This window comes from Paroedura picta, chromosome 2, assembly GCF_049243985.1.
Source record: "Paroedura picta isolate Pp20150507F chromosome 2, Ppicta_v3.0, whole genome shotgun sequence".
Classification (NCBI taxonomy): domain Eukaryota; kingdom Metazoa; phylum Chordata; class Lepidosauria; order Squamata; family Gekkonidae; genus Paroedura; species Paroedura picta.
In genome coordinates, this window is record NC_135370.1 from 20800179 (window position 1) to 20821592 (window position 21414).

A 21414-nucleotide genomic window follows, 5' to 3' on the forward strand; every position below is an offset into this window, starting at 1 on the left:
ATGGGTGTGTGTTACGTTATTATGCTTTTAAGTAGAATTAAAAAAAAACTATTGTGATTTGCCTTGAATTATGAGGAAAGTGTGTATATATGTTTTATTAAATAAAAGGGGATAGATTTCAAGCAGCGGGGTGCGGGAAGGAAGCCTATGAACTTGAGTGACTGCTGCCTGACCAGTTATTTGTGAGGTTTCTGCATGCGTGACCTAGATTGGTTGTGTGGCCACAGGGTTCTGACTTTACCTGTAATTGTATAGTATTGAGAGCACACAGTGGGCTAATGGGCAATTATCATTTTTCGGAGGAAAGAGGCATGACATCTGCATGGTGGCAATACCGTTCCATCAAAACATAAAGATACAGTGTGATAGAACATTTAAGCACTATATCAGGACCTTGGCTAGCATTCTGCAGGTTCCAATATGTGTAATATTCAAAGACGCGCAACCCAACCCCTGATTTCTTTCATGTAAAAAAAAGCTCAGAGGTGTGTGATAACTATGGTCAGTGCCACCTCCCGACTCTCTTAAGTGAAGCAGCGAGAAAAATTTCAGATTATTAATTTTTAAGGTATCCCATCTAGAGAATTCCTCATATTTGCAGCATTTTCTCTCTCCCATTAGCAAGAGCCGACAAGTTCGCAGTGAATGAACTGGAACGTCCAAACCCTGCCAAACATTTTTCTTCATAAGTCTCCTGTGCTGTTTAAATGTCTGAACTAAATTTACCAAACTTGGCAGATTCCTGAAGATGAACGGGGCTGCCAAGTGTTTCCAGCCTCAAGCAGGGGAAGGAGGGAGGAAGAGAGCGTGAGAGAGAGAGAGAGAGACAGAGAGAGAGAGAGACAGAGAGAGCACACACCAATAGTTCCTAAAATATTTGCAGGAGGCACCTGGCTATAATTGCAGTTGTAGAACGGCGTCCTACTGCCCACCTGCCTCTCTGGCACCTCTGTGTTCAGATTGCTCTTAAATGGATGACTGAATCTAAACAGAGTCGCTCCCTAATAAACCAGAGTTCCCAGAAAAAATGAAACTTGCTTCTACGAAACCTTTCCCTGCGCTTTGACAACTCGCGAAGGGTCTCAGCTTTGCAACCTGGCTAGTTTTCGGCAAACAAATTTTTAAAAAGACTTGGTCTTTTTTTTAATTTTTTGAACCAGGGATTGCTATCAGAGATCCTGCGTAAAGAAGAAGACCCTAGAACAGCCTCCCAGTCCCTCCTGGTAAACCTGAGGGCAATGCAGAATTTCCTCAACCTGCCTGAGACAGAACGAGATCGTATATATCAGGATGAGAGAGAGAGGAGTATGAATTCCAGTGTGAGCATGGTGTCTTCAGCTGCCAGCAGTCCAAGTTCCTCCAGAACCCCCCAGGTAAGGTTCAACCCTCTTATGATTGCTTTCAGAACAGTCCTTTGGCTTAAAAAAAACCCTACAGCCAGGTGTCATACAACATGCCTTATCAGGATTTCCTCAGGTGGGGTACCCAAATGTGACCTGGAAGTCTAATCTTTTGCAGATTTGGAGCTGCTGCTAAGAAGGATCTGTTGTCTTCCAGCAATCCTTCCTGGGTAAACCCCATAAGTTTCTTGCTTACTAATGCTGCAAATATAAAGAATGAACTGCAACGGATTACATGAAAGAATTCAAGTACCAGAGCATACTTCTCCCATTGGCCATGATCTCAAACTCCAGACGGGGCTGATGTATACCTCCAGTGCTGTGTGGGCAGTGCTGAGAAATACTCCTCCTGTGGGTCTCCACTGAATGCCTCAGAGCATTTATTTACAACAAAAGGGGACAGCCCCTGCGTGTTCTCAGCTTTGTTTGTGCCTTTCAATCCCTGTGTGTATCAGATTGGTTTTCTCAGCGATGACCCTTAGTTGCTATGCTAACAAGGAACTGCTGCAGTCACTTCTAGCTGGTGGGAAGCCAACCTCTTAGCAGCAACTAGAGCAGTGTAAGCAAGGAGTCTGCCTATGGCACTATGTGCTTAGAAGATATAGCTGGTTCAGAACAGGGTATCCACGTTGGGACTTGGTGCCTGGAGCACATTACACCTGCCTTTAAGGAATTTAACTGGTTTGTATCTGAGTGTAATTCAAAGTGCTAGTGTTAAATCATAATAAAGCCTTAAACATCTGGGACTGAGATGTCTAAAGACCAGCCTGCTCCCTTATACCCCTGCCCAAGAGGCAAGATCAGTACCAGGTACTCATGTTGGGATCACAGATGGGGTGGTAGTAAGCTCTCTCCTTTTTGCAGGCGCAAAACAAGATGAAGGCTGAGAGCAGAGGCTGGGAGGGATTGCCACCTGGTGTCTGCCAGTACTTGGGGGTGGGGGGTGGGAACATGATGACATGTTTTTCCTTGTTTGAGACCCAAAATCAAACTTCAGAACTGTTATTTGGAGGAGTGCAGGCTATGTTGCTCTACAGGCATTGAGTAAATATCGTGCTTGGGTTGTGATAAAAAGGATGAAAACCAACTGAGAATCGGTTTGACTGCAGATAATAAAATAATCAATTTGTAATTACCTAGCAGGTAAAAGAGAACACTACCAGCTCGGGGTTTGATTTTTTTTCTAAAAGAAGAATTTTATTCTGAAACGTTTCCTTAATTAGATAATTCATTTGGTAAACTTAGGGCATGGTGTGTGCAGTACTTTTTAGCCAGCTTGGTGTAGTGGTTAGGAGTGCGGACTTCTAATCTGGCAAGCCGGGTTCAATTGTGCCCCCCCCCCATGCAACCAGCTGGGTAACCGTGGGCTCCCCACAGCACTGATAAAGTTGTTCTGACCGAGCAGGAATATCAGGGCTCTCCCAGCCTCACCCACCTCACAGGGTGTCTGTTGTGGGGAGAGGAAAGGGAAGGCAATTGGAAGTTGCTTTGAGACTCCTTCGGGTAGAGAAAAGTGGCATATAAGAACCAACCCTCCTTCTTCTTTTAGTAGCACTGAATCCTGGAACTCTGATTTTTCAGACCCGGCCACCCGGGCTCCAAGGCTGTCAAATTGCATATAGCCTGGGTTCTTCCTGGCCAAGCATTTGCTAGTGCTTAAGGGAGGTGCTCTGTCCCTTCTCCCAAGCTGTGAGCTCTTTATATAATGCCTATCAAAGGAGTCCAGTCGCGTCCCCTTGAAAGTAGTGTGGCCCCCAGTTTTTGGCCTGAAGTTTTCTTCTTCACCCTATTGACTGATGCTTCAGCATGCTTGCTAAGCTATTCACATACAATACAACCTGTCTGACCAGCATTTCTCTCACCATTGGGCAAACTTGCACAAACTCTGACCCGCAGCTTGCTAGGTCTTGAGTGAACTATGTTCCTGCAATCTTCAGAACAGAAGAAGAGTTGGTTCTTATATGATGCTTTTCTCTACACAAGGGAGTCTCAAAGCGGCTTACAATTGCCTTCCCTTTCCTCTCCCCACAACAGACACCCTGTGAGGGAGGTGAGGCTGAGAGAGCCCTGATATTACTGAAGAAGAAGAAGAAGAAGAAGAAGAAGAAGAAGAAGAAGAAGAAGAAGAAGAAGAAGAAGAAGAAGAAGAAGAGCTGGTTCTTATGTGCTGCTTTTCTCTACCCGAAGGATTCTCAAAGTGCCTTCCCTTTCCTCTCCTCACAACAGACACTGTGTGAGGGAGGTGAGGCTGAGAGAGCTTTGATATTCCTGCTCAGTCAGAACAGCTTTATCAGTGCTGTGGAGAGCCCAAGGTCACCCAGCTGGCTGCTTGTGGGGGAGTGCGGAATCAAACCCGGCATGCCAGATTAGAAATCTGCACTCCTAGCCAGTACAGCAAGGTGGTGTACAGTCATTGATGGCCTCCCCTCCTTGGCCTCCTTGGTCATACAGCCAATGAAACCTTACAGGTCAAAAGATTCTTACTCAGTTCCCAAACAGGCAACCTGCAGTGGTTTCTCTGAATATTGGAAAGGAGGTTGGCTTGCCATGATGGGTGGCAGAGCAACAACAGAGGACAGGCCTGGAGGGCCCTTTAAGACTTCACTCCCTGCCCCTGTGCACCCAGATGGGCTTCTGCAAACTCTGCCCCTTCTGCCCATTGCAGGGGATGGGTGGGATGGAGTGGCGTTTTAGTTGAGGTATGTTTCTAATCTTCCAGTTACCATTCCCCCCCACACACACCAAGAGTTGACAGCATTTGAAAATTGCTTTTTAACATACTAATTACTTATCCCTGTATTGTGTCTCTTTAGTCACCCTTAACCGGCTAGAGTAGAAAAGGACAGAAGCCTGATTTTGAGAGTTTTTTTTTCTGGGTTATGCGAAAGCAAGAGTGGGGAGGAGGGAAAGGAGAAAGCAGCACAGATCCTGCAGAGGGAAGGAGCACAGCAGCAGAAGTGGCCATGCTTCCGTGATGCTGGCTTAGCCTTCTTGTGGACACACACAACTGGTTCTCCCCCACCCAGGAGGCAGATGGGCCTCTCGATGATAACCATGCCTGTATAGGCAGAAGTCAACTTATTAGCTTTTACGTAACATCATTCTGTTTGTTCCAGTCACAGGAGAAAATGTATTTTAAAGACAAATTTGTTTCCTGTTGCCAAAGTTAATTCTATACCATACCAAACGTGGTTTCCATAGCTACCAATCTGTGATATGCTTTGCAGTGGGGTGGGCACTATGAGAGAGTATTGAGAAATAGATTATTACCCTTTTCCTAGTGTGTACCTTTCCTGTCCTTTTCGTTGACATCCTCAGTTCACGACGGTTAAGTTGAAGAGCCGCTGTTAAGCAGTGCCAAACTGGTGTAGTAAAAGAGAGTCCAAATCCATTGAAGGTGAACTTGGAAAGGTTCAATTGCTGGTTCCTGCTATTTTGGGGAGGTTCTTTGATGGAAATGGAGAGAAATTAGGAAAGGGCCATTACCGCAAGGCTGATGTCAGCAAGGTTAAAGGTAAAGGTATCCTCTGTGCAAGCACCGGGTCATGTCTGACCCTTGGCGTGACGCCCTCTAGCGTTTTCATGGCAGACTCAATACGGGGTGGTTTGCCAGTGAGTGCCCCCCTCCCCCTCCTGTGTTTATAATGGGGCACCTTTGCAGAGTTACTCTGTAGGACTGCATAGTTAACAAAAATTGGGTTATCCTGCTTTAAGGACAGTTCAGCAAAAGCTGATTTTTCTTTTCGAACAGCAAACCTACATGACTCTTTGATCACAGAAAGACTAAATATTCAGTGCCATCTCTATATCAGGTAGTTTTATGGTACCAGCACGGAGGAAATGACAACACCAGATCTCATGTTTGGCCCAAGTGTGTTGCTTGAGCTCCTTAATAAGTTTTGTCCTTGGTGTGTGTGATCAGCAGTAAAATGATAGTTAGGTATACTGTGCCAGTCATCTGACAGTTTCATTAACATACTTCTGAGGTGGCCGTGTTGGCCTGCAGTAGAAGTAGTGGGTTTGAGTCCAGCAGCACCTTAGAGCAAGGGTAGTCAACCTGTGGTCCTCCAGATGTCCATGGACTACAATTCCCATGAGCCCCTGCCAGCATTTGCTGGCAGGGGTTCATAGGAATTGTAGTCCATGAACATCTGGAGGACCACAGGTTGACTACCCTTGCCTTAGAGGTCAACAAGATCCTCAGGGTCTAAGCTCTTGAGAGTCAGACCTCTTTTATCTGATGAAAGGAGCTTTGACTCTTGAAGGATTATACCTCCCATATCTGGTTGGTTTCCAAGGCACTTCTGGACATGGATCTGATACTTCTGACCCAGCAGCCTGCCTGAGCGCATCTCCAGGATGCTTCTAGTATCAGTTGCCTTTCCGTCTCCATTCCCGAACTTCCCTGGCTCAGTATCAGGAAGTCCCAGCCTTCACCGGTTTATTGTCCTTCATTTGTCACAGAAGTTGATTGGAAACCATTCAATTAAAAGGGGAGTACGACGGAATTCACAGAACAGCAATATGACTGTTGGAGACCAAGGGCAGCAATCAAAACCCACTGACGAGCCCGGCGTTATCACTGTCTTTTCATTTCCGCTGATTTCCTAGGTGAAATTAGGTGACTGTCTGGCCAGCATAATGATGGGAAACCATACATACATATAGCTTTAATAAAGGATGAGACAGTCGTGAGGGAGTGCATTAAATTGAGTAATAATTTATTATTTAGAGACCTCTATGCATTTATTCATTTTTTCTGGGATAATAGGCTCTTCCTCTAAGGTACTGGGGGGGGGGGGAGATTTGGGGGGGGCAAAAATTCAAACACGTATATATTGTATTTGTTGTAGCTAATTGAATCAGGTAACTGTTTGAATCCTAACACCTCCAATTGGGTAGCCATTCAGTTTTTTCCAGCATATATATTTCTGTATGTGTTAGTGAAAGAAGGAGAGAGAGAGAGGTGTATGTGTGAGATTCCAGGGGGGGGGGGAGCTGTGTGTGTCCTATAGGAATGCTCTGCAATTATTTCCAATCACAATTAACCTGATTAGAATAATGGACAGGAAGTGTCCCTCTGTAGCTAATGCAGTTTGGCATCAGCTGACTGAAATCCTTTGATAATTTCTGCACAGATGGCTGGGCTGAAAGCAGCACTTTTTTTAATTATTATTTTCATGGTCTCTCGGTAGGCCAAAACCTCGACACCGACAACAGACCTCCCCATTAAGGTGGAAGGAGCCAACGTCAACATCACAGCTGCCATTTATGACGAGATCCAACAGGAGATGAAAAGGGCCAAGGTGTCTCAGGCTCTGTTTGCCAAAGTGGCGGCCAACAAAAGTCAGGTGAGTCAAGGGCTCTTTTTCTTTTACTTTCTTTCTTCAGGAAAAGAGAAAGCATTTGAGGTTGAAATTAGACCCATCCCTTCCCCCCGCCCCCCCACTAATAAAAGTCCAGCTGTTTCTGCAGTTATAACGAGGACAATAATCATCATCTCTGGAGAATCCATCATGTTTTTGTAGCTCCTGATGATTTCTTCTTCTGCATGGAGTCGCTAGCAAAAACATAATCTGATCATTCGCCTCTAAAAGAAAGTTACAAAGAAACAAATAGATAGCGTGTCTGAATTCCCCCCCCCCCCCCCAGTAAAGTGAGGGCCTTTAACAGTCACAGCAGTTTGGTTCTTCTGTAGGCTGGGTTGGTCACTGATACGGTTTTAAGCTTATGTGTGTGAGTGAATAGATGACACGGGCACATTCTGAAACACTAAAAACGCAAAGGAACGAAAAGGGAGCTTCTAGGACCATTTGCACAAACATAGACAGTCTTTATTTATTTATATTTATATACAGCCCTCCTCCGAAGGCTCAGGGCAGTTTACAGGGAACAGGAAACAGATACAGATAACAGATACAGATACGGTATTACTACTACATCACTGTGGATTTGTACAACAGTACAGGTAGAGGGACCTGCCTCTCTCTCCTCCTCATATTATTTTACCCTTTCTAATTCACTGCATCTTTAGGTGCCCCGCTTGTTCTCAGGAGAGCCTCTGGATTAATGTTCACACAAAACCCCCTTTTGCACAATATGAAATGCAGAAAAGGAAAATGCCATGGAGCCCCTTGTACACTGTTAAAGGAATAAAAATCTCATGTACCACATGGCAAAATATAATGAGAGCTGGAGCTGTTAAACGAATAAAGCTGTTAAAAGCGTAATGCCACTTGGCACAACTACTGTGCATTTAACGGTTTTCCACTGTGTAATAAATGACATATGTGGTAAAAGTGCACAATTGATTTTGCAAACGTGCCCTTTCGTCCTTTCCATCATACAAATATCAAAGATGTCTGTGCAGGCAAGAGTGGATACCTCTTAATCGGGATCCTTTTAGAGCAAACCGAATTGCCAGGCTCTTTCTGAGGTTTGGCACCAGAATGCCTGCAAGCTTCCTGTTGTTTTACGCAGCAGTGTCTTGAAATAGAAATTCTGTGAGCCACCCAAAATAAAATGATTTGGGTGGCTCACCAAACTCCAATCTGTGCCAGCTTATATGTTGAAAATTCCAAAGGCGCTGGTCACCATCCACTTTCCTGAGTTAGAAGCCATTAACTGTTGTGGACTAAAGCAGGGGTATTCAACCTGTGGTCCTCCAGATGTTCATGGACTACAATTCCCATGAGCCCCTGCCAGGGGCTCATGGGAATTGTAGTCCATGAACATCTGGAGGACCACAGGTTGAATACCCTTGGACTAAAGTGTTGCAGTACATGGTGAAGCCAGCCTGATGTTAAGCATTTGCTGGCAGGGGCTCATGGGAATTGTAGTCCATGAACATCTGGAGGACCACAGGTTGAATACCCCTGGACTAAAGTGTTGCAGTACATGGTGAAGCCAGCCTGATGTTAAGCATTTGCTGGCAGGGGCTCATGGGAATTGTAGTCCATGAACATCTGGAGGACCACAGGTTGAATACCCCTGGACTAAAGTGTTGCAGTACATGGTGAAGCCAGCATGATGTTAAGGTTGGACATATGGGATACAAGAGACCCAGGTATGACTCCCCACCCGTGCCATGGAAGCTTGCTGGATGACCTTGGGCCGGTCACAGACTCTTAGCCTAAGCCACCTTACAGGGTCCTGACCAGGGTATAGCAGAGGGGAGGAGAACAATCTCGTAACCCACTTCACATCTCCTTTGTAAAGAAAAGTGGGCCGTAATTATAGAAGTGAAAAAAATAAAATTGGTACATAATGCCAAAAGAGAAAAAATCAGTTGAGCAACAAGGGCTCTAAAACGTGCGAAGACCAAATTTGCTGTAGCTTTGCCCAGTGTCGCCTCATGCACAAGCTTTTCTGCATATGTGCTTTTATTTCACAGTTCTAGCAGGTAGCGTTGATTGTCACATCAAGCTTCAGCATGGTTATGAAATCCTGGAGATATTAAGGCTTTATTTTTGGAGTACAAACAAGAAATTCTGTGAGCACTGATAACCACATCAAAAGTGTACTATGAGCCTGTTTACTGTAACTGGCTTATTAGGGTCAGTTTCCCAAGTGCTGGCAAAACTGTTTTTGATGAGCAAGGTATCTTTTTTTTTTTTTGCAGCCTGAGCTTTTACATTCTTGTCTAACTGTGACTAGTGGTGCTTCCACCTCCCTCAATATCCATCTGCTCATCAAAACTGGGCGAGTACAGAGGAGAGCGAGGAGGATGATCCAGGGCCCAGGGCCCAAGGCTGAGGGAATTGGGAATGTTCAGCCTGGAGAAGAGGAGGTTGAGAGGAGGCATGATCGCTCTCTTGAAGTATTTGAAAGGTTGTTACTTAGAGAAGGGCAGGGAGTGGTTCCTGTAGGGTAGAACCCACAGTAATGGCTTTAAACGACACGTAGAATGGTACCGGCTGGATATCAGGAAAAAAATTTCAGCGTCAGAGTAGTTCAGCAGTGGAATAGGCTGCCTAAGGAGATGGTGAGCTCTCCCTCACTGGCAGTCTTCAAGCAGCAGCTGGACAGATATCATGGATACTTTAGGCTGATCTCCACTGAGCAGGGGGCTGGACTAGATGGCCTGTATGGTGTCTTCCAACTCTAGGATTCTAAAATTTAAAGCCAGTTTGGTGTAGTAGTTAGGAGTGTGGACTTCTAATCTGGCATGCCGGGCTCGATTCTGCACTCCCCCACATGCAGCCAGCTGGGTGACCTTGGGCTCGCCATGACACTGATAAAGCTGTTCTGACCAAGCAGTGATATCAGGGCTCTCTCAGCCTCACCCACCTCACAGGGTGTCTGTTGTGGGGAGAGGAAAGGGAAGCGACTGTAAGCCTCTTTGAGCCTCCTCCGGGTAGAGAAAAGCCCTGAAGGGCTTAGGAGGGGGCATGAGGGCCACACTTTAAACACGCTTACCACTTCCTCCTCAAATCATTTCTTGGAAAAAATCAGTCTCAGCGTAGCAATTCTATACAGACAGACAAGTACTATGGCAGCAGTAGAAGAGTCTGACATGGTACAAGTTAGGATGCAGTCACCGTGTTCTCCTGTTCATCATCAACAGTTTTTGTGCTGAACCCCCCCCCCCCCCCGCTACTACACTGTGTGGCTCATGTGAAAGCAACACATCCGGGTCACCTACCACTCAGTCTGGATGGACACTGTTGAGAACAAATGATAACGGTCTGCCACCATGGGCCCCCACGAGCCAAAAAAATAATAAAACAATAAACATCTCTCCGAGTTGATTATGTTTGGGCACACTTCTAGCTGGCACACTTCTAGCTGGCAATGGGGAATTGCACTCAAAACTTTCTGCCTCTCAAAATACTGCAGAACCTTTTCTCTGGCTCAACTGAATCTTTTGCCCTCAGAACTTCTTGAGGAGAGATACCTTCTCATTCCATACTCCCAATGCCTCTGTCCCTGCCAGTCAGTACAGTCGAAACAAGCATGAATGATTGCACTGTAAATTCTACAAGGACATGCGCTCTCCGTATACTTCACCCCTATTCTCAGTTCTCAGGAAGATTGGGTACATTTTACACATCCCACCTCCTTGCAGATCATTCAAATCTGACCTCCATTAAAGTGGCCAAGTTTCATGCTAAGGATTTTATCCACAAGGAAACTGATGACCCAAAGTTTTAACACTTAGCATGTATAAGAGGGGTTTTAAATTTGAAATTTCTTTAATGCCTATACATAGTGTGTACTAGATACAGACTTTGCTGTTAAAATGTTGTTTGATCTCAGGATCATAAATAATGTATATATGCACATTGGGGTCACTTACAGGTGTGGGAGAAGTTTTTCCATACTCATGTAGAAAAATAAGATTTTCTAAATTCACTAAGAAGAAAAGGGGGGTGTATGGTACATGTGTTTGGCTTTTGGTTAAGTACTAATTAAGTAATTAGTATGTTTTTATATATTTTTGGTATGTGTTTTATTCTAATGTGAGGGGGAAACTTGTTCAAGCCCCTACCGAGAGGGGTGTGTGTGTGATTTATCCCTGACCCCACCCAAGGTCCCTAGACTATCATTGATACCTAACAGGAAGTAACCAAACTGGACCATCTACAAAGAAGGGGCTTTGAGCCTGTGTGATACAGTGGTTAAAAGCGGTTTCTAATCTGGCGAGCTGGGTTTGATTTCCTGCTCCTCCATATGCAGCCAGCTGGGTGACCTTGGGCTAGTCACAGCCTTGATAGTGCTGTTTTCACAGAGCAGTCCTGTCAGGGCTCTGTCAGCCCCACCTACCTCACAGGGTGTCTGTTGTGGGGAGAGGAAGGGAAGGCAATCGTAAGCCACTTTGAGAATTCTACATGTAGTGAAAAGTGGGTTATAAAAACCAATTCTTCTTCTTCTGTATACTTGGAAGACTTAACTAGAGGGCTTCCCTCCACCCCACCCCTCAGTAAACAGCCTAGAGAGTACAGAATATGCTGTTGGACAATGGAATGCTAAGTGCAGGGGAATGTCAGTTAAAAAAGAAGGGGATGGAAAGGAAAATCATCCTTTTTGAGATGCTGATAACACATAGAATGCTGGAGTAGAGATCTGGTGGGTCCTTGGAGGAATCCCCTGCTGGCAGAATCCTGGTTTTTAGCTGAATGTGGTGATCTAGATAGAGAACCTGGTTGAGATCAAAATTCACATATTTTCTTCCTTTGTGACTTTGGTTCAATCATTTCCCCTCCATTCCAGCCTACCCCATAAGTATGTTGGTAAAGATAAAATAGAAGAAGCAAATTAAGAATGTCACCCTGACATTCTTTGGAAGAGCAACAGGATAAAAGTGTAATGCAGTCCAGTGGGGACAAGAGGCAGTTCCCCGACATCTGCCATGATCTAGTTAGGGGAGATGGTCTGCATGCTAGGGAAGTTAGCCTAGAATATTCTGGAATTGAAGAGCTCAAATGATGGAAAAATTATAGTTGGCCCTTTAAAATTGCAGTAGATTGTAACTATTACACATTTAATTACCTAGTGTTACGTTACGTGAAACCTTTATTGGCATGCCTTAAGAGAAAAGAGATTTTACATAAAATAAATTGGGTTACATCAAACCCATAATAAAACAAGGCACAGGTTGTGCCTTGTTTTATAATCTTATGTAGGAAGGGGCAATAATCTTATGTAGGAAGGGGCACGAACCTAAAACTTCCAGTTCAGTTTGGGGCAGCCCCCAAACCAAGAGATGATCTGACCAGTTCAGATCCCCCTGAAAGCAGGGGGAGAAAACTGGACAGGTTTAATGGCTCACAGCCATTTAAAACTAGTAGCTGACAGGTAAACTCAGCCCACTGTTAGGTGTAAATGGCAGCAGCCATTTCACTGGGTGTGCCCATCAGCTGGGCTGTATGTGTGAAACTGGCCAGTGAAATTATTCTCAGCCATTTTAGCCTAACAGCAGGTTGGGTGCAGCCATCAGTTGCTTCCCTCTGCTGTCCAGTTCAGGGAAGGGTCCATCCCCAGACATTAGTTGGGGGCTCCAAACTACACCAAGTTTGTGCCAGATTTTGATTTTTGATTTTGATCCCTAGACGTATGTTCTTTTTGCTGTCTTTTTGGTCTCGATATTTAGTTTCCACCGTTGTATTTTTATTTTTCATTCCTGGAGCCATGGAGGCTTAGAAACCAGGACTTGTTGGGATTTTAATAAGAATCATGGGGCAAAAGGAGCTTCAGAAAATAAGCTTCAGCTTCTCACAAATTAATTTACTGTGAAGTTTAGATTGGAAAATATGCAGGTATCCTTCCTCCTCCCCTATTAACACAGTGGCCTTTTATGCATTAGTGTTTCCCTTTGCTTTTACCGTGCATTTCCCTTGGGTGTATATTTCTCTTCTACATGCCAACTCACTTTCACTTCGCAGGTAGTTGTTCTTTCGTTTTCCTTCTGGATGGATTTAACTCCCTTCAGGGCTCAGTTTGTTTTTCATTTGCTCCACGACCATTTCTTTTAAAAGCCCTGGTTTTTCGCCTTTCTTGGCTCTCAAGGCAAAGGAAATTCACAAGCAGAACGATTCCATTAGATTCCCCCCCCTTCCCCGAAGGCCAAAACTCCACCACCGACGTTGTGGCACAGTCTCTGCTCACTGATCAGTTTCAAGCAAGGGGTGCCTTTTGAAATTGTTAGGAGAGAGTCTTAAAACTGCTTTCACTTCTGAGTAGCCATCTTAGTAGAAGGCTTCCCCCTCTTCATCTTGTCCAATCCTGTTTAAGCCTTTAATTTTTTTATAAGCCTCCCTTAAGTCTAGCAAGCATCGTTCAGTGTTGGTGTCCGAACCATAGCAGCTGGAGGGTATCCACATGAATAGCTTGTCTATAGTTTTGACACTTAATGCTGAATCTTAATTTGCGTTAGACTTAAAGTGGGATTATAAAAATATTTAAATGCTTAAGCAGTACAAAAGTTTAAATATGATGAAGGGAGGGAAACCTTCTACTAAGATGGCTACTAGGTAGTGAAAGCAGCTTTAAAAATCTTTCCTTACAGTTTCAAAAGGCACCCTGACTTGAAACTGACCAATGAGCAGAGACCAGCCAGCACCACAAAAAAAACTCAGCAATCCAGTTTTTCTAATTAATTTGCAGAGTAGATAGATAGATAGATATTCTTTATTATGGTCATAGACCAGCATAAGATGATATAGAAACATCCATTAAAACCAGAAATTAAAACATCTTAAAAGATAACAATAGAAAATAGAATAAGGTAGATAAACACAGCTGTCCAGTTCACTTAAAACAGACCAATCTATTACGAATTTTGATCGCTGCTGTGCATAACTTGGCAACTCTATAAGTTGTATTATTTTCTATATCTGCAAGCAGCAGAGAAATGTAAAATTCTCCTGATCACCCTGGGAATCTGCCTAGCAGCGGAAGAATTAGACTATTTCGAATCTCATTATAGAATCGACATTAAAAGAGAACATGTTCCATGGTTTCTACATGTCCAGAGCCACAGGTGCATTTCCTTTCGGTATAGGGTGTTTTCCTGTATCTTCCTTCTAATACCGCCGAAGGGAAGGCATCACAGCGTGCCAAAGTGAAGGCCCTCCTATGACTAGGTACTTCAAGCTTGGCCAGATATGTCATAGGGAAAGATGAATATCTATTGGGTTCACTAATAATGAAAGATGGATTATTAGCTAGGTCCTGTTGGTGTTCTATGTCGGTCAATCTCTGCTTAACTTCTTTGGCCTGATCATATCCCATACTCAGTAGGAACTCAGGAGAGAACCCCAAGAGTGTGATTTTAGAATATGCAGAGTAGTACTCTGTAACTTAGATGAGTAAAATCGGAGAAAAAAGAAATATGCAGAGTGTGGGATCAGAATGCGAATTAAAAGGATACTGGCTTCAGTTTGAGCTGTGTATACCAAAAGGGCCAATCTCAGGTAACTGAAAGAAAGGGGAAAAGTTAGAAATTAGAGGTGTCCGCTTCACAGCAAAGCTGCCTAATTGTGGTAGATAATTTTTGGTAGGTCGTGCTGTAACTTGGGAGGACCTTCAACAATTTTTACATCTTTGTGTGGTCACAGGGGATCATGGGGAAACACAAAATTGAGAGATCATACCTTCTGTAGCTTGCTTAAAATATCTACAAAAAATGATCTGGTGGTCAATAATTTACAGAGATCCAAAACGAGATTGTAATTAATTGAAGCAGGGAAAGTGAAGAAAAGACTGGATGGGGGGATTCAAATGTCCTTTTAACTCATTCTTATAATGATAGTTCATCCTTGGTGTCTTGCTTGTACCACTCGTAGGAGATAAAAAGATCTTTTCAGGGCAAATCACGATGTGATGAAAACAACCAAACAGCTCATCTATCATGGTGACTGCAGTCACCACAAGGTTATTGTTGTCATCTGAATCCTTTAAATGGAACCAAGGGACCAAAATAAAGGCGCTAAGGAGCCGTTCTGGAGGTTGCTGGTTAAATGCCTAGAAGTATTGTGCTGTAGAACAGAGCTAGGTGGCTGACCTTCTTGTCAAGGTTTTATAAAGAACCAGGAAAGAAGGAAGTGGCCTTTCATCCCTTTGCTTTTCTAGACTTAGTTACCATTTAATCCCTTAGGGCCTTTTTCATGGATGATTATTATTATATTTATATTTATATTTATATTTATATTTATATTTATATTTATATTTATATTTATATTTATATTTATATTTATATTTATATTTATATTTATATTTATATTTATATTTATATTTATATTTATATTTATATTTATATTTATATTTATATTTATATTTATATTTATATTTATATTTATATTTATATTTATATTTATATTTATATTTATATTTATATTTATATCCCGCCACTCCCTTGTGGCTCGTGGCGGGTAACAATATCACAAATCCCCATTAAAACCCCATTAAAACAATAATAACATTGCCAATATTACCGGCATGGCAAGAACGGCAGCTCAACTCCCCCCCCCTCCCTCCCACTACTAGCGGGTGGAGAGGAGGTCCTGATGATGTTTTGCTTCAGGTCCAAAACCTGAGTCCCCGGGGGGGGGGGGGGCGTAGATCTATTACCAGCCCCGGCCTCAACCATAAACCTGGCGGAAGAGCTCCGTCTTGCAGGCCCTGCGGAACGTTGAAAGATCCCACAGGGCCCGCAGCTCTCCTGGGAGCTCATTCCACCAGGTCGGGGCCAGGACTGAAAAGGCCCTGGCCCTGGTCGATATTGGATTGTGAGGAGGAGAGCTTTGCAGCAAACATACAATTTTGAACTACTACCTGGCTAACTTTGTGCTGCTGCAGATTTGCGTGAAGACAGTTAATCACTGCTGAGCATTTGTTTTAGGGTCTTTGCATGAGTACAGCTAGAAAGTCATCTGTCTGTCACTAATAGCGTAATTTTAATCTCTTTAAAGGCATACATCACACATTGCCTTTTTTGTCACAGATGCTGACATTTCCCACACTGAAGATGTGGGTGAGAAAATATCCTCTTGCGTATATTTTGAACGGAGATCTTTTTGAATCGCTCACTAAAATCTCCTCGTTTGCCTACTCATGTATTTGCTGGAACCCAAGCAAAATGTCAGCACAGAAATATTTATTTATAAACTATGTATTTGTCTATATATAGGGATACATAGCTTGAGAATACCAAGCTAAACAAGTAGCTGCTCAAGGTCAGTTAATTAAATGCCTGAGAGACACTCATCATAATGGAAGATGTATTGGTAAAAATGAATATCCCACTCATGCGGTGTTCCCAAAATAAATTACTTGGGGCAGCATATTCCTTGTTTCCGTGTAGACCAGGGGTAGTCAAACTGCGGCCCTCCAGATGTCCATGGACTACAATTCCCAGAAGCCCCCTGCCAGCGAATGCTGGCAGGGGGCTCCTGGGAATTGTAGTCCATGGACATCTGGAGGGCCGCAGTTTGACTACCCCTGGTGTAGACATTCGTGCACCAATAGAACACTGGCAACGGCCCTAAAATCCATCTGCTTCAGCTTCCTAACGACTGCAAAAGAGTCTAGGCCTCAGATTCCAAAAATTCTGACCTTGGGGTATTCTTCCCACCCCTGAATTTCTCTTGTGGTGTTTAACATCAGACATAGTCAATGTGAAAAGCATTTTGTAGTCTTATAACCATTTAGGTCTCTTTAATTTGTATAACGAATGCTTCCTTCATTTTCGGAACAAATTTAGAGCCCAGGGGCACCTTGAAGACCAACAAAGTTTTATTCAAGGTATGAGCTTTTGTGCACAAACACTTCTTCTGATACAGTGTCGACGCGCACGTTGTACCTGAGGAAGTGTGCATGCGCACGAACATTCCCACCCTGAATAGAACTTTGTTGGTCTTAAAGGTGTCCCTGGACTTTAAATTTATTCTGCTGCTTCAGAACAACACAGCTACCCACTTGAATTCTTCCTTCACTTTCGGTTCCACTTGCTCAGGAATGACTTAAGATTCAAGTTGTGAAAGTGCCCTCAGTCTAGCTGAGAAGTTGAAGGTAGCTGAGCAAGGCAGAGCCCACACACTTTTGAATCAGAACCACTGCCACCATGTTGTGTTATATCTCCACCGCCCCCCCCCCCCTATGATCCACATGCAGACTCTCAATAGCATCTCATTCTCTCTCCCCTCCTTCTGCATATCTCCATCTGGCTTCCAGAACTCAGCAAAGAACGGCAGAAGAGAGAGAAGGGCAGGGAAGTCTGTATTGCAGCTGATTGGTGCTTGTTCTTGCCAAGGCCCGGTTGCTGGCTGAAGGCAGCTGGTAGATTACGTGCGGATTGGAGTGGTGGCCTGACTTCATCACCCCCCTGCCCTTTTGAATCTGATGTGGAGAACTGTGCTAGGTCACTCTCCTCCTCTTGTGGAAAACAATGAAGGGCAATGCTTGAGCAATGCTTCAGAGTAGAACTGCTGCACCCCCCCACAGCCAAACAATTAAAAAGGGGGGGGAACCACTCAAGTAAAAAGAATTTACATCTCTGGGAGTGGATCTGTGCTGTAATGGCTGTATTGCTTTGGCAATGAAAACAGGAAAGCAAGGCTAAAGCATATATTTAGACAATGTTATTTCCTGGAAACTATGGTCAGCTAGTGCTGTCAAAAAGAAATTTGTGAATGGGTGACCAGATGTGTAGCTTAATCTTAAAAAACAACCACGGGGGGTTCCAAAGTTGGGGCCGTCACACTGGGGCCAATGCTGTTTCTCTGTTTGGGACTTGTTTCGGAAGGAAAAAGACACTGTCAGGCTGTGACTCCCAATGAGCAGTCCTGGAGCTGTTAAACCCACAAGAATTCTTTAGCTGCAGACAAAGCCTGGGGGGGGGGGTCACCTCAGTCCCTCTCTCTTGTGCCATACCTCTTCTCTGACTACGGTAGAGATCTGATAGCCATTCTGCACAGCGTTAATGTTGCTGAAGTCTTACCATTGTGTAACGCTATTTTTTTAACATTACGCATGACGTCATACACAATCTGCAACACTCCCGCAAAAATCTCTTTGTTGTGACGCTTTTCGGGGAATCCACAAAAGTGGATTCACCCTAAAAAACCACTAGACTCTTGAGAACAACCTGCAACACGTTCGAAAAACATATTTGCGTTCTCAATATAGCGGTAGCAATGCTTGTTTGACTGAAATCCCTCCAGAAGCAATTGTCAGTAAAGTTTCCGAGCTCAATACAGCCCCCTGTTCGCCACTGCCCGTAATTTTGGCCAGAAATTGCACCCGGGGGGGGGGGTTAACATTGAGCGTGTAAACAATTAAGCGCCAGCTCCTACGCCAGCGCAAAACGTCTTTCTGATACATCAAATGAACAAATATGCGTTGCTACAGGTGTTTTCGGGTTTTTAAAAAACAGTTTTTAAAGGGAAGCATGAACACAACGGTTAATTGGCTGTTCTGTTTGATTGACGGCCAGGGGCGGGAGGAAACGCGGAAGAATATCACCTCCTTAGTTGCGATTTCAGCGAGACCGGAAACTTGTGAGTTACGAGAACAGCTCTAGTGAGAGAGTCGTTTTTCTCGTTACCGAGATCTGCCGCTATTGATTGCAGAGCTTTTCAATAGCGCTCAGATTTAGCAACATTGCCCATTGTGCGGAATGGCCCTGATTGTCTACTTTGCTTTCTACCCAGATCTGGGTTCATTTAAAGCCTCATGAAGAAGGGTGTGATCATGCTGGATATGGCAACAGAGATGGTTAGCTTCCTGGCCCAGGCTTTCCCTGCCTGTGTTCTTCTCTTCTCTGCTATCTTAGAGAGTTTCTGCTCTGGTCTAAGGTGGCCTAAGGGAATGTGTATGCTGCTGGCTCCTGTGGGATTGCGTGTGAGAAGAGCTCTGCAGCACAGCCCTGCCTTCTGTCTGCTCTGCATGGAGGGCGTGGCCACCATGGGGAGCATCCCAACCGAACATCCTGGTCTGGCCCTTCCTTGTAAGCCATTGGGTGGGGCTTCTGTTGGGGGCTTGCCATGTTGCTTCAGCCATTAGTGGAGCCTGCACTGTCCACACAGGAGCCTCCATAGGCTGGGGCCCTTGACCACAAACATTTTTTTCTTTGCCTGTCTACCCCCCCCCCCCCCACACACACACACACACCCGAGGGGGAACCTAGCCTTAGTTAGGGGGCTATTCAGGTGTGTGCTACCCCCTTCTTTCTTCCATGCTGTAGCTTCAAACCAGCTTCTGTCACCTGATTTTTAAGACTATAAGGTGGTGACCTGATCATGAATAGTAACAGCATGTTACTTTTGAGTATCCAGGAAACTAATGAATGAGACTTGGCTTCAGTGCAGTCTCCTATGAGCTAAGACTGAAACTATATGCTTAGATATGCTTAGTTCTACTTGCTTTAAAGGAAGAATACTGGAGAGCCAGCTTGGTGTAGTGGTTAGGAGTGCGGACTTCTAATCTGGCATGCCAGGTTCGATTCTGTGCTCCCCCACATACAACCAGCTGGGTGACCTTGGGCTCACCAGGGCACTGATAAAACTGTTCTGACCGGGCAGTGATATCAGGGCTCTCTCAGCCTCACCCACCCCACAGGGTGTCTGTTGTGGGGAGAGGAATGGGAAGGCGACTGTAAGCAGCTTTGAGCCTCCTTCGGGTAGGGAAAAGCGGCATATAAGAACCAACTCTTCTTCTAATAATAATAATAATTTTATGTTCAGATTCTGTTTTGTGCCGCCTGTTGTGCATATAGCAGATGCTTCAAGTGATATTTTCTCAGCCACAGTTACTGACCTAAATATTACCAAAGTAAAAGAGTCAACCATCTAAAAAGGGAGCTCTGATAAGTTTGGGGAATGAGTCCTCAGTCCTCCCCCCGCCTCCCTTTTTCCTCTCGGGGCTTTCAGTTTCCCATTCCGAAAGGCGTGCATCGACTGAGCCGAAGGATAGGAAAGCGTCCTTCCCGAGCAGATGCTTTCTCTAGCTGTGGGAAATGCAGGCCATTGGGAAGGAGATCAAGAAGTTAAAAATAGGACATTAATAATGTTGATATTTGTTTTACCCATTTAGAACGCCTAGGACATACATGCTAATGCTCTGCAACAAGAGACAATGGACAAGCTCACCCGTCCGAGTTTTCCAAGTATCAGCTGCTGGGTTGGCTTCCAGGGGCCAAGTAGGCAGGATGGGGCACACAACAAAGCGGCCAGGGGCGGCCTTGCTACAGTATTGGCAATGGCAGAGGCAACAAAAATATTAATTGCTGCATTTCCCTGTTCGGTAGTGGAAGCAGGCTTTGCCGTCCACAGTCGTGTCGTATTGCCGTTAGTAGCCCGCCCTGTCGTGCAGCATCACGGTCAGTCATTTGAAACACATAATATAAAACAAGAAACTAAACGAAGCAGATGAAACACAACAGACGCTACAACGCCCATGCCTAGCCATTTATTTTACTTGGAGCCCTCTCTTTATTCAGAGAGCTCACGGTGGCTCCCTGGCCTGCCACCCAGACACCGGCCAGACCCCGTAACCCCTGCGGTATGAATCAGCGAGATCATCAGATCCCCTCCCAACCTTTCACTGCATTTGCGGGACCCCTATTTAAGACTAGCGCCGCTAAAGCCAGCCTAACTAGTGAATTTTTTGGAAATGTTGCAAGATTTTTCTCCCACTTTTAAATAGGGCACTTATAGCTGCAGGTGGTGGTGTCCTTTTAGAAGAGGTCATTTCACTTTTTGCAGGCGGGATGGAATGCCTCTTCAACAGGGCTGCCTGTTTTTACATGCATAGGTAGCCCCCCTGAAAATAAAATGTGTATGTGGTTCAGAACGGCTGGTTTTGCTCCAATGCAAATGTATGCCGCTTTATAAAAAATTCCGTATGATTCATCGAAGATTCTTTAATGGGGTGACAGCCATATTTTAAAAGTTTTGCAATGCTCCCCAAACGATGCTGAAGGTCATTCGGATGGGTGTTCAGAGGATGAGAGTTTGGGCGCAGGGAGTGGGGACTGCAGGGTATGCTTCTTTCCACCTGGCTTTAGCTCAGGGTTAGCATTGTAAGGAAGATGCGTTACGTTGAATTTGGAGATGAATGGGCTGTACGGGCCGATTCTCTCCAGTGTGTTGTTTATAAGTCAGAGGAGGCCAGAAGCCTGTTTAGATGCTGGAGTAATGTGCTCCTGATGACACATGAGAAGATGAACCAGGTAATTCAGGAGGTAATATTAGGAGAGGTAATAGAACCAGGTAATAATAGGAGAGACTCTTCACAGCAAGTGAGCATTTGGGCATATTCGCATATGACACAGAGTGGTGGATTGAGAGAACTGGGCCGCCAAAGGGTCAGCCACATTAAGGACAGGACATCTCCTGGAAGACAAGTTCTGCCTATGTTTACCTTTGCTGAATCTAGCATGCTCTCTTCCCCTGTCTTCCCTGATACCGTTCACATCAACTGAAGGCAACCTGAATTCTGCCATCCGTGTGAAATTCTGTATCAGCATTTCTTACGTGGACACAATTCCCTTGGAATGCTTGGCAGAATACACATG

General features: G+C 44.5%; 1 protein-coding gene across 3 annotated transcripts in view; it reads left to right on the forward strand.

The window, feature by feature from the left end:
- LOC143829087 (DNA-binding protein SATB2-like) overlaps nucleotides 1–21414 on the forward strand; it is a 190061-nt gene that overhangs the window by 122096 nt on the left and 46551 nt on the right. For 2 of the 3 annotated variants that reach the window (XM_077319393.1, XM_077319392.1), the window contains exons 8-9: nucleotides 1161–1373; nucleotides 6596–6751. In XM_077319393.1, coding sequence (XP_077175508.1) covers nucleotides 1161–1373; nucleotides 6596–6751 — 369 coding nt within the window. The remainder of the gene's footprint in view (nucleotides 1–1160; nucleotides 1374–6595; nucleotides 6752–21414) is intronic. The other variant, XM_077319394.1, reaches the window with a different exon arrangement.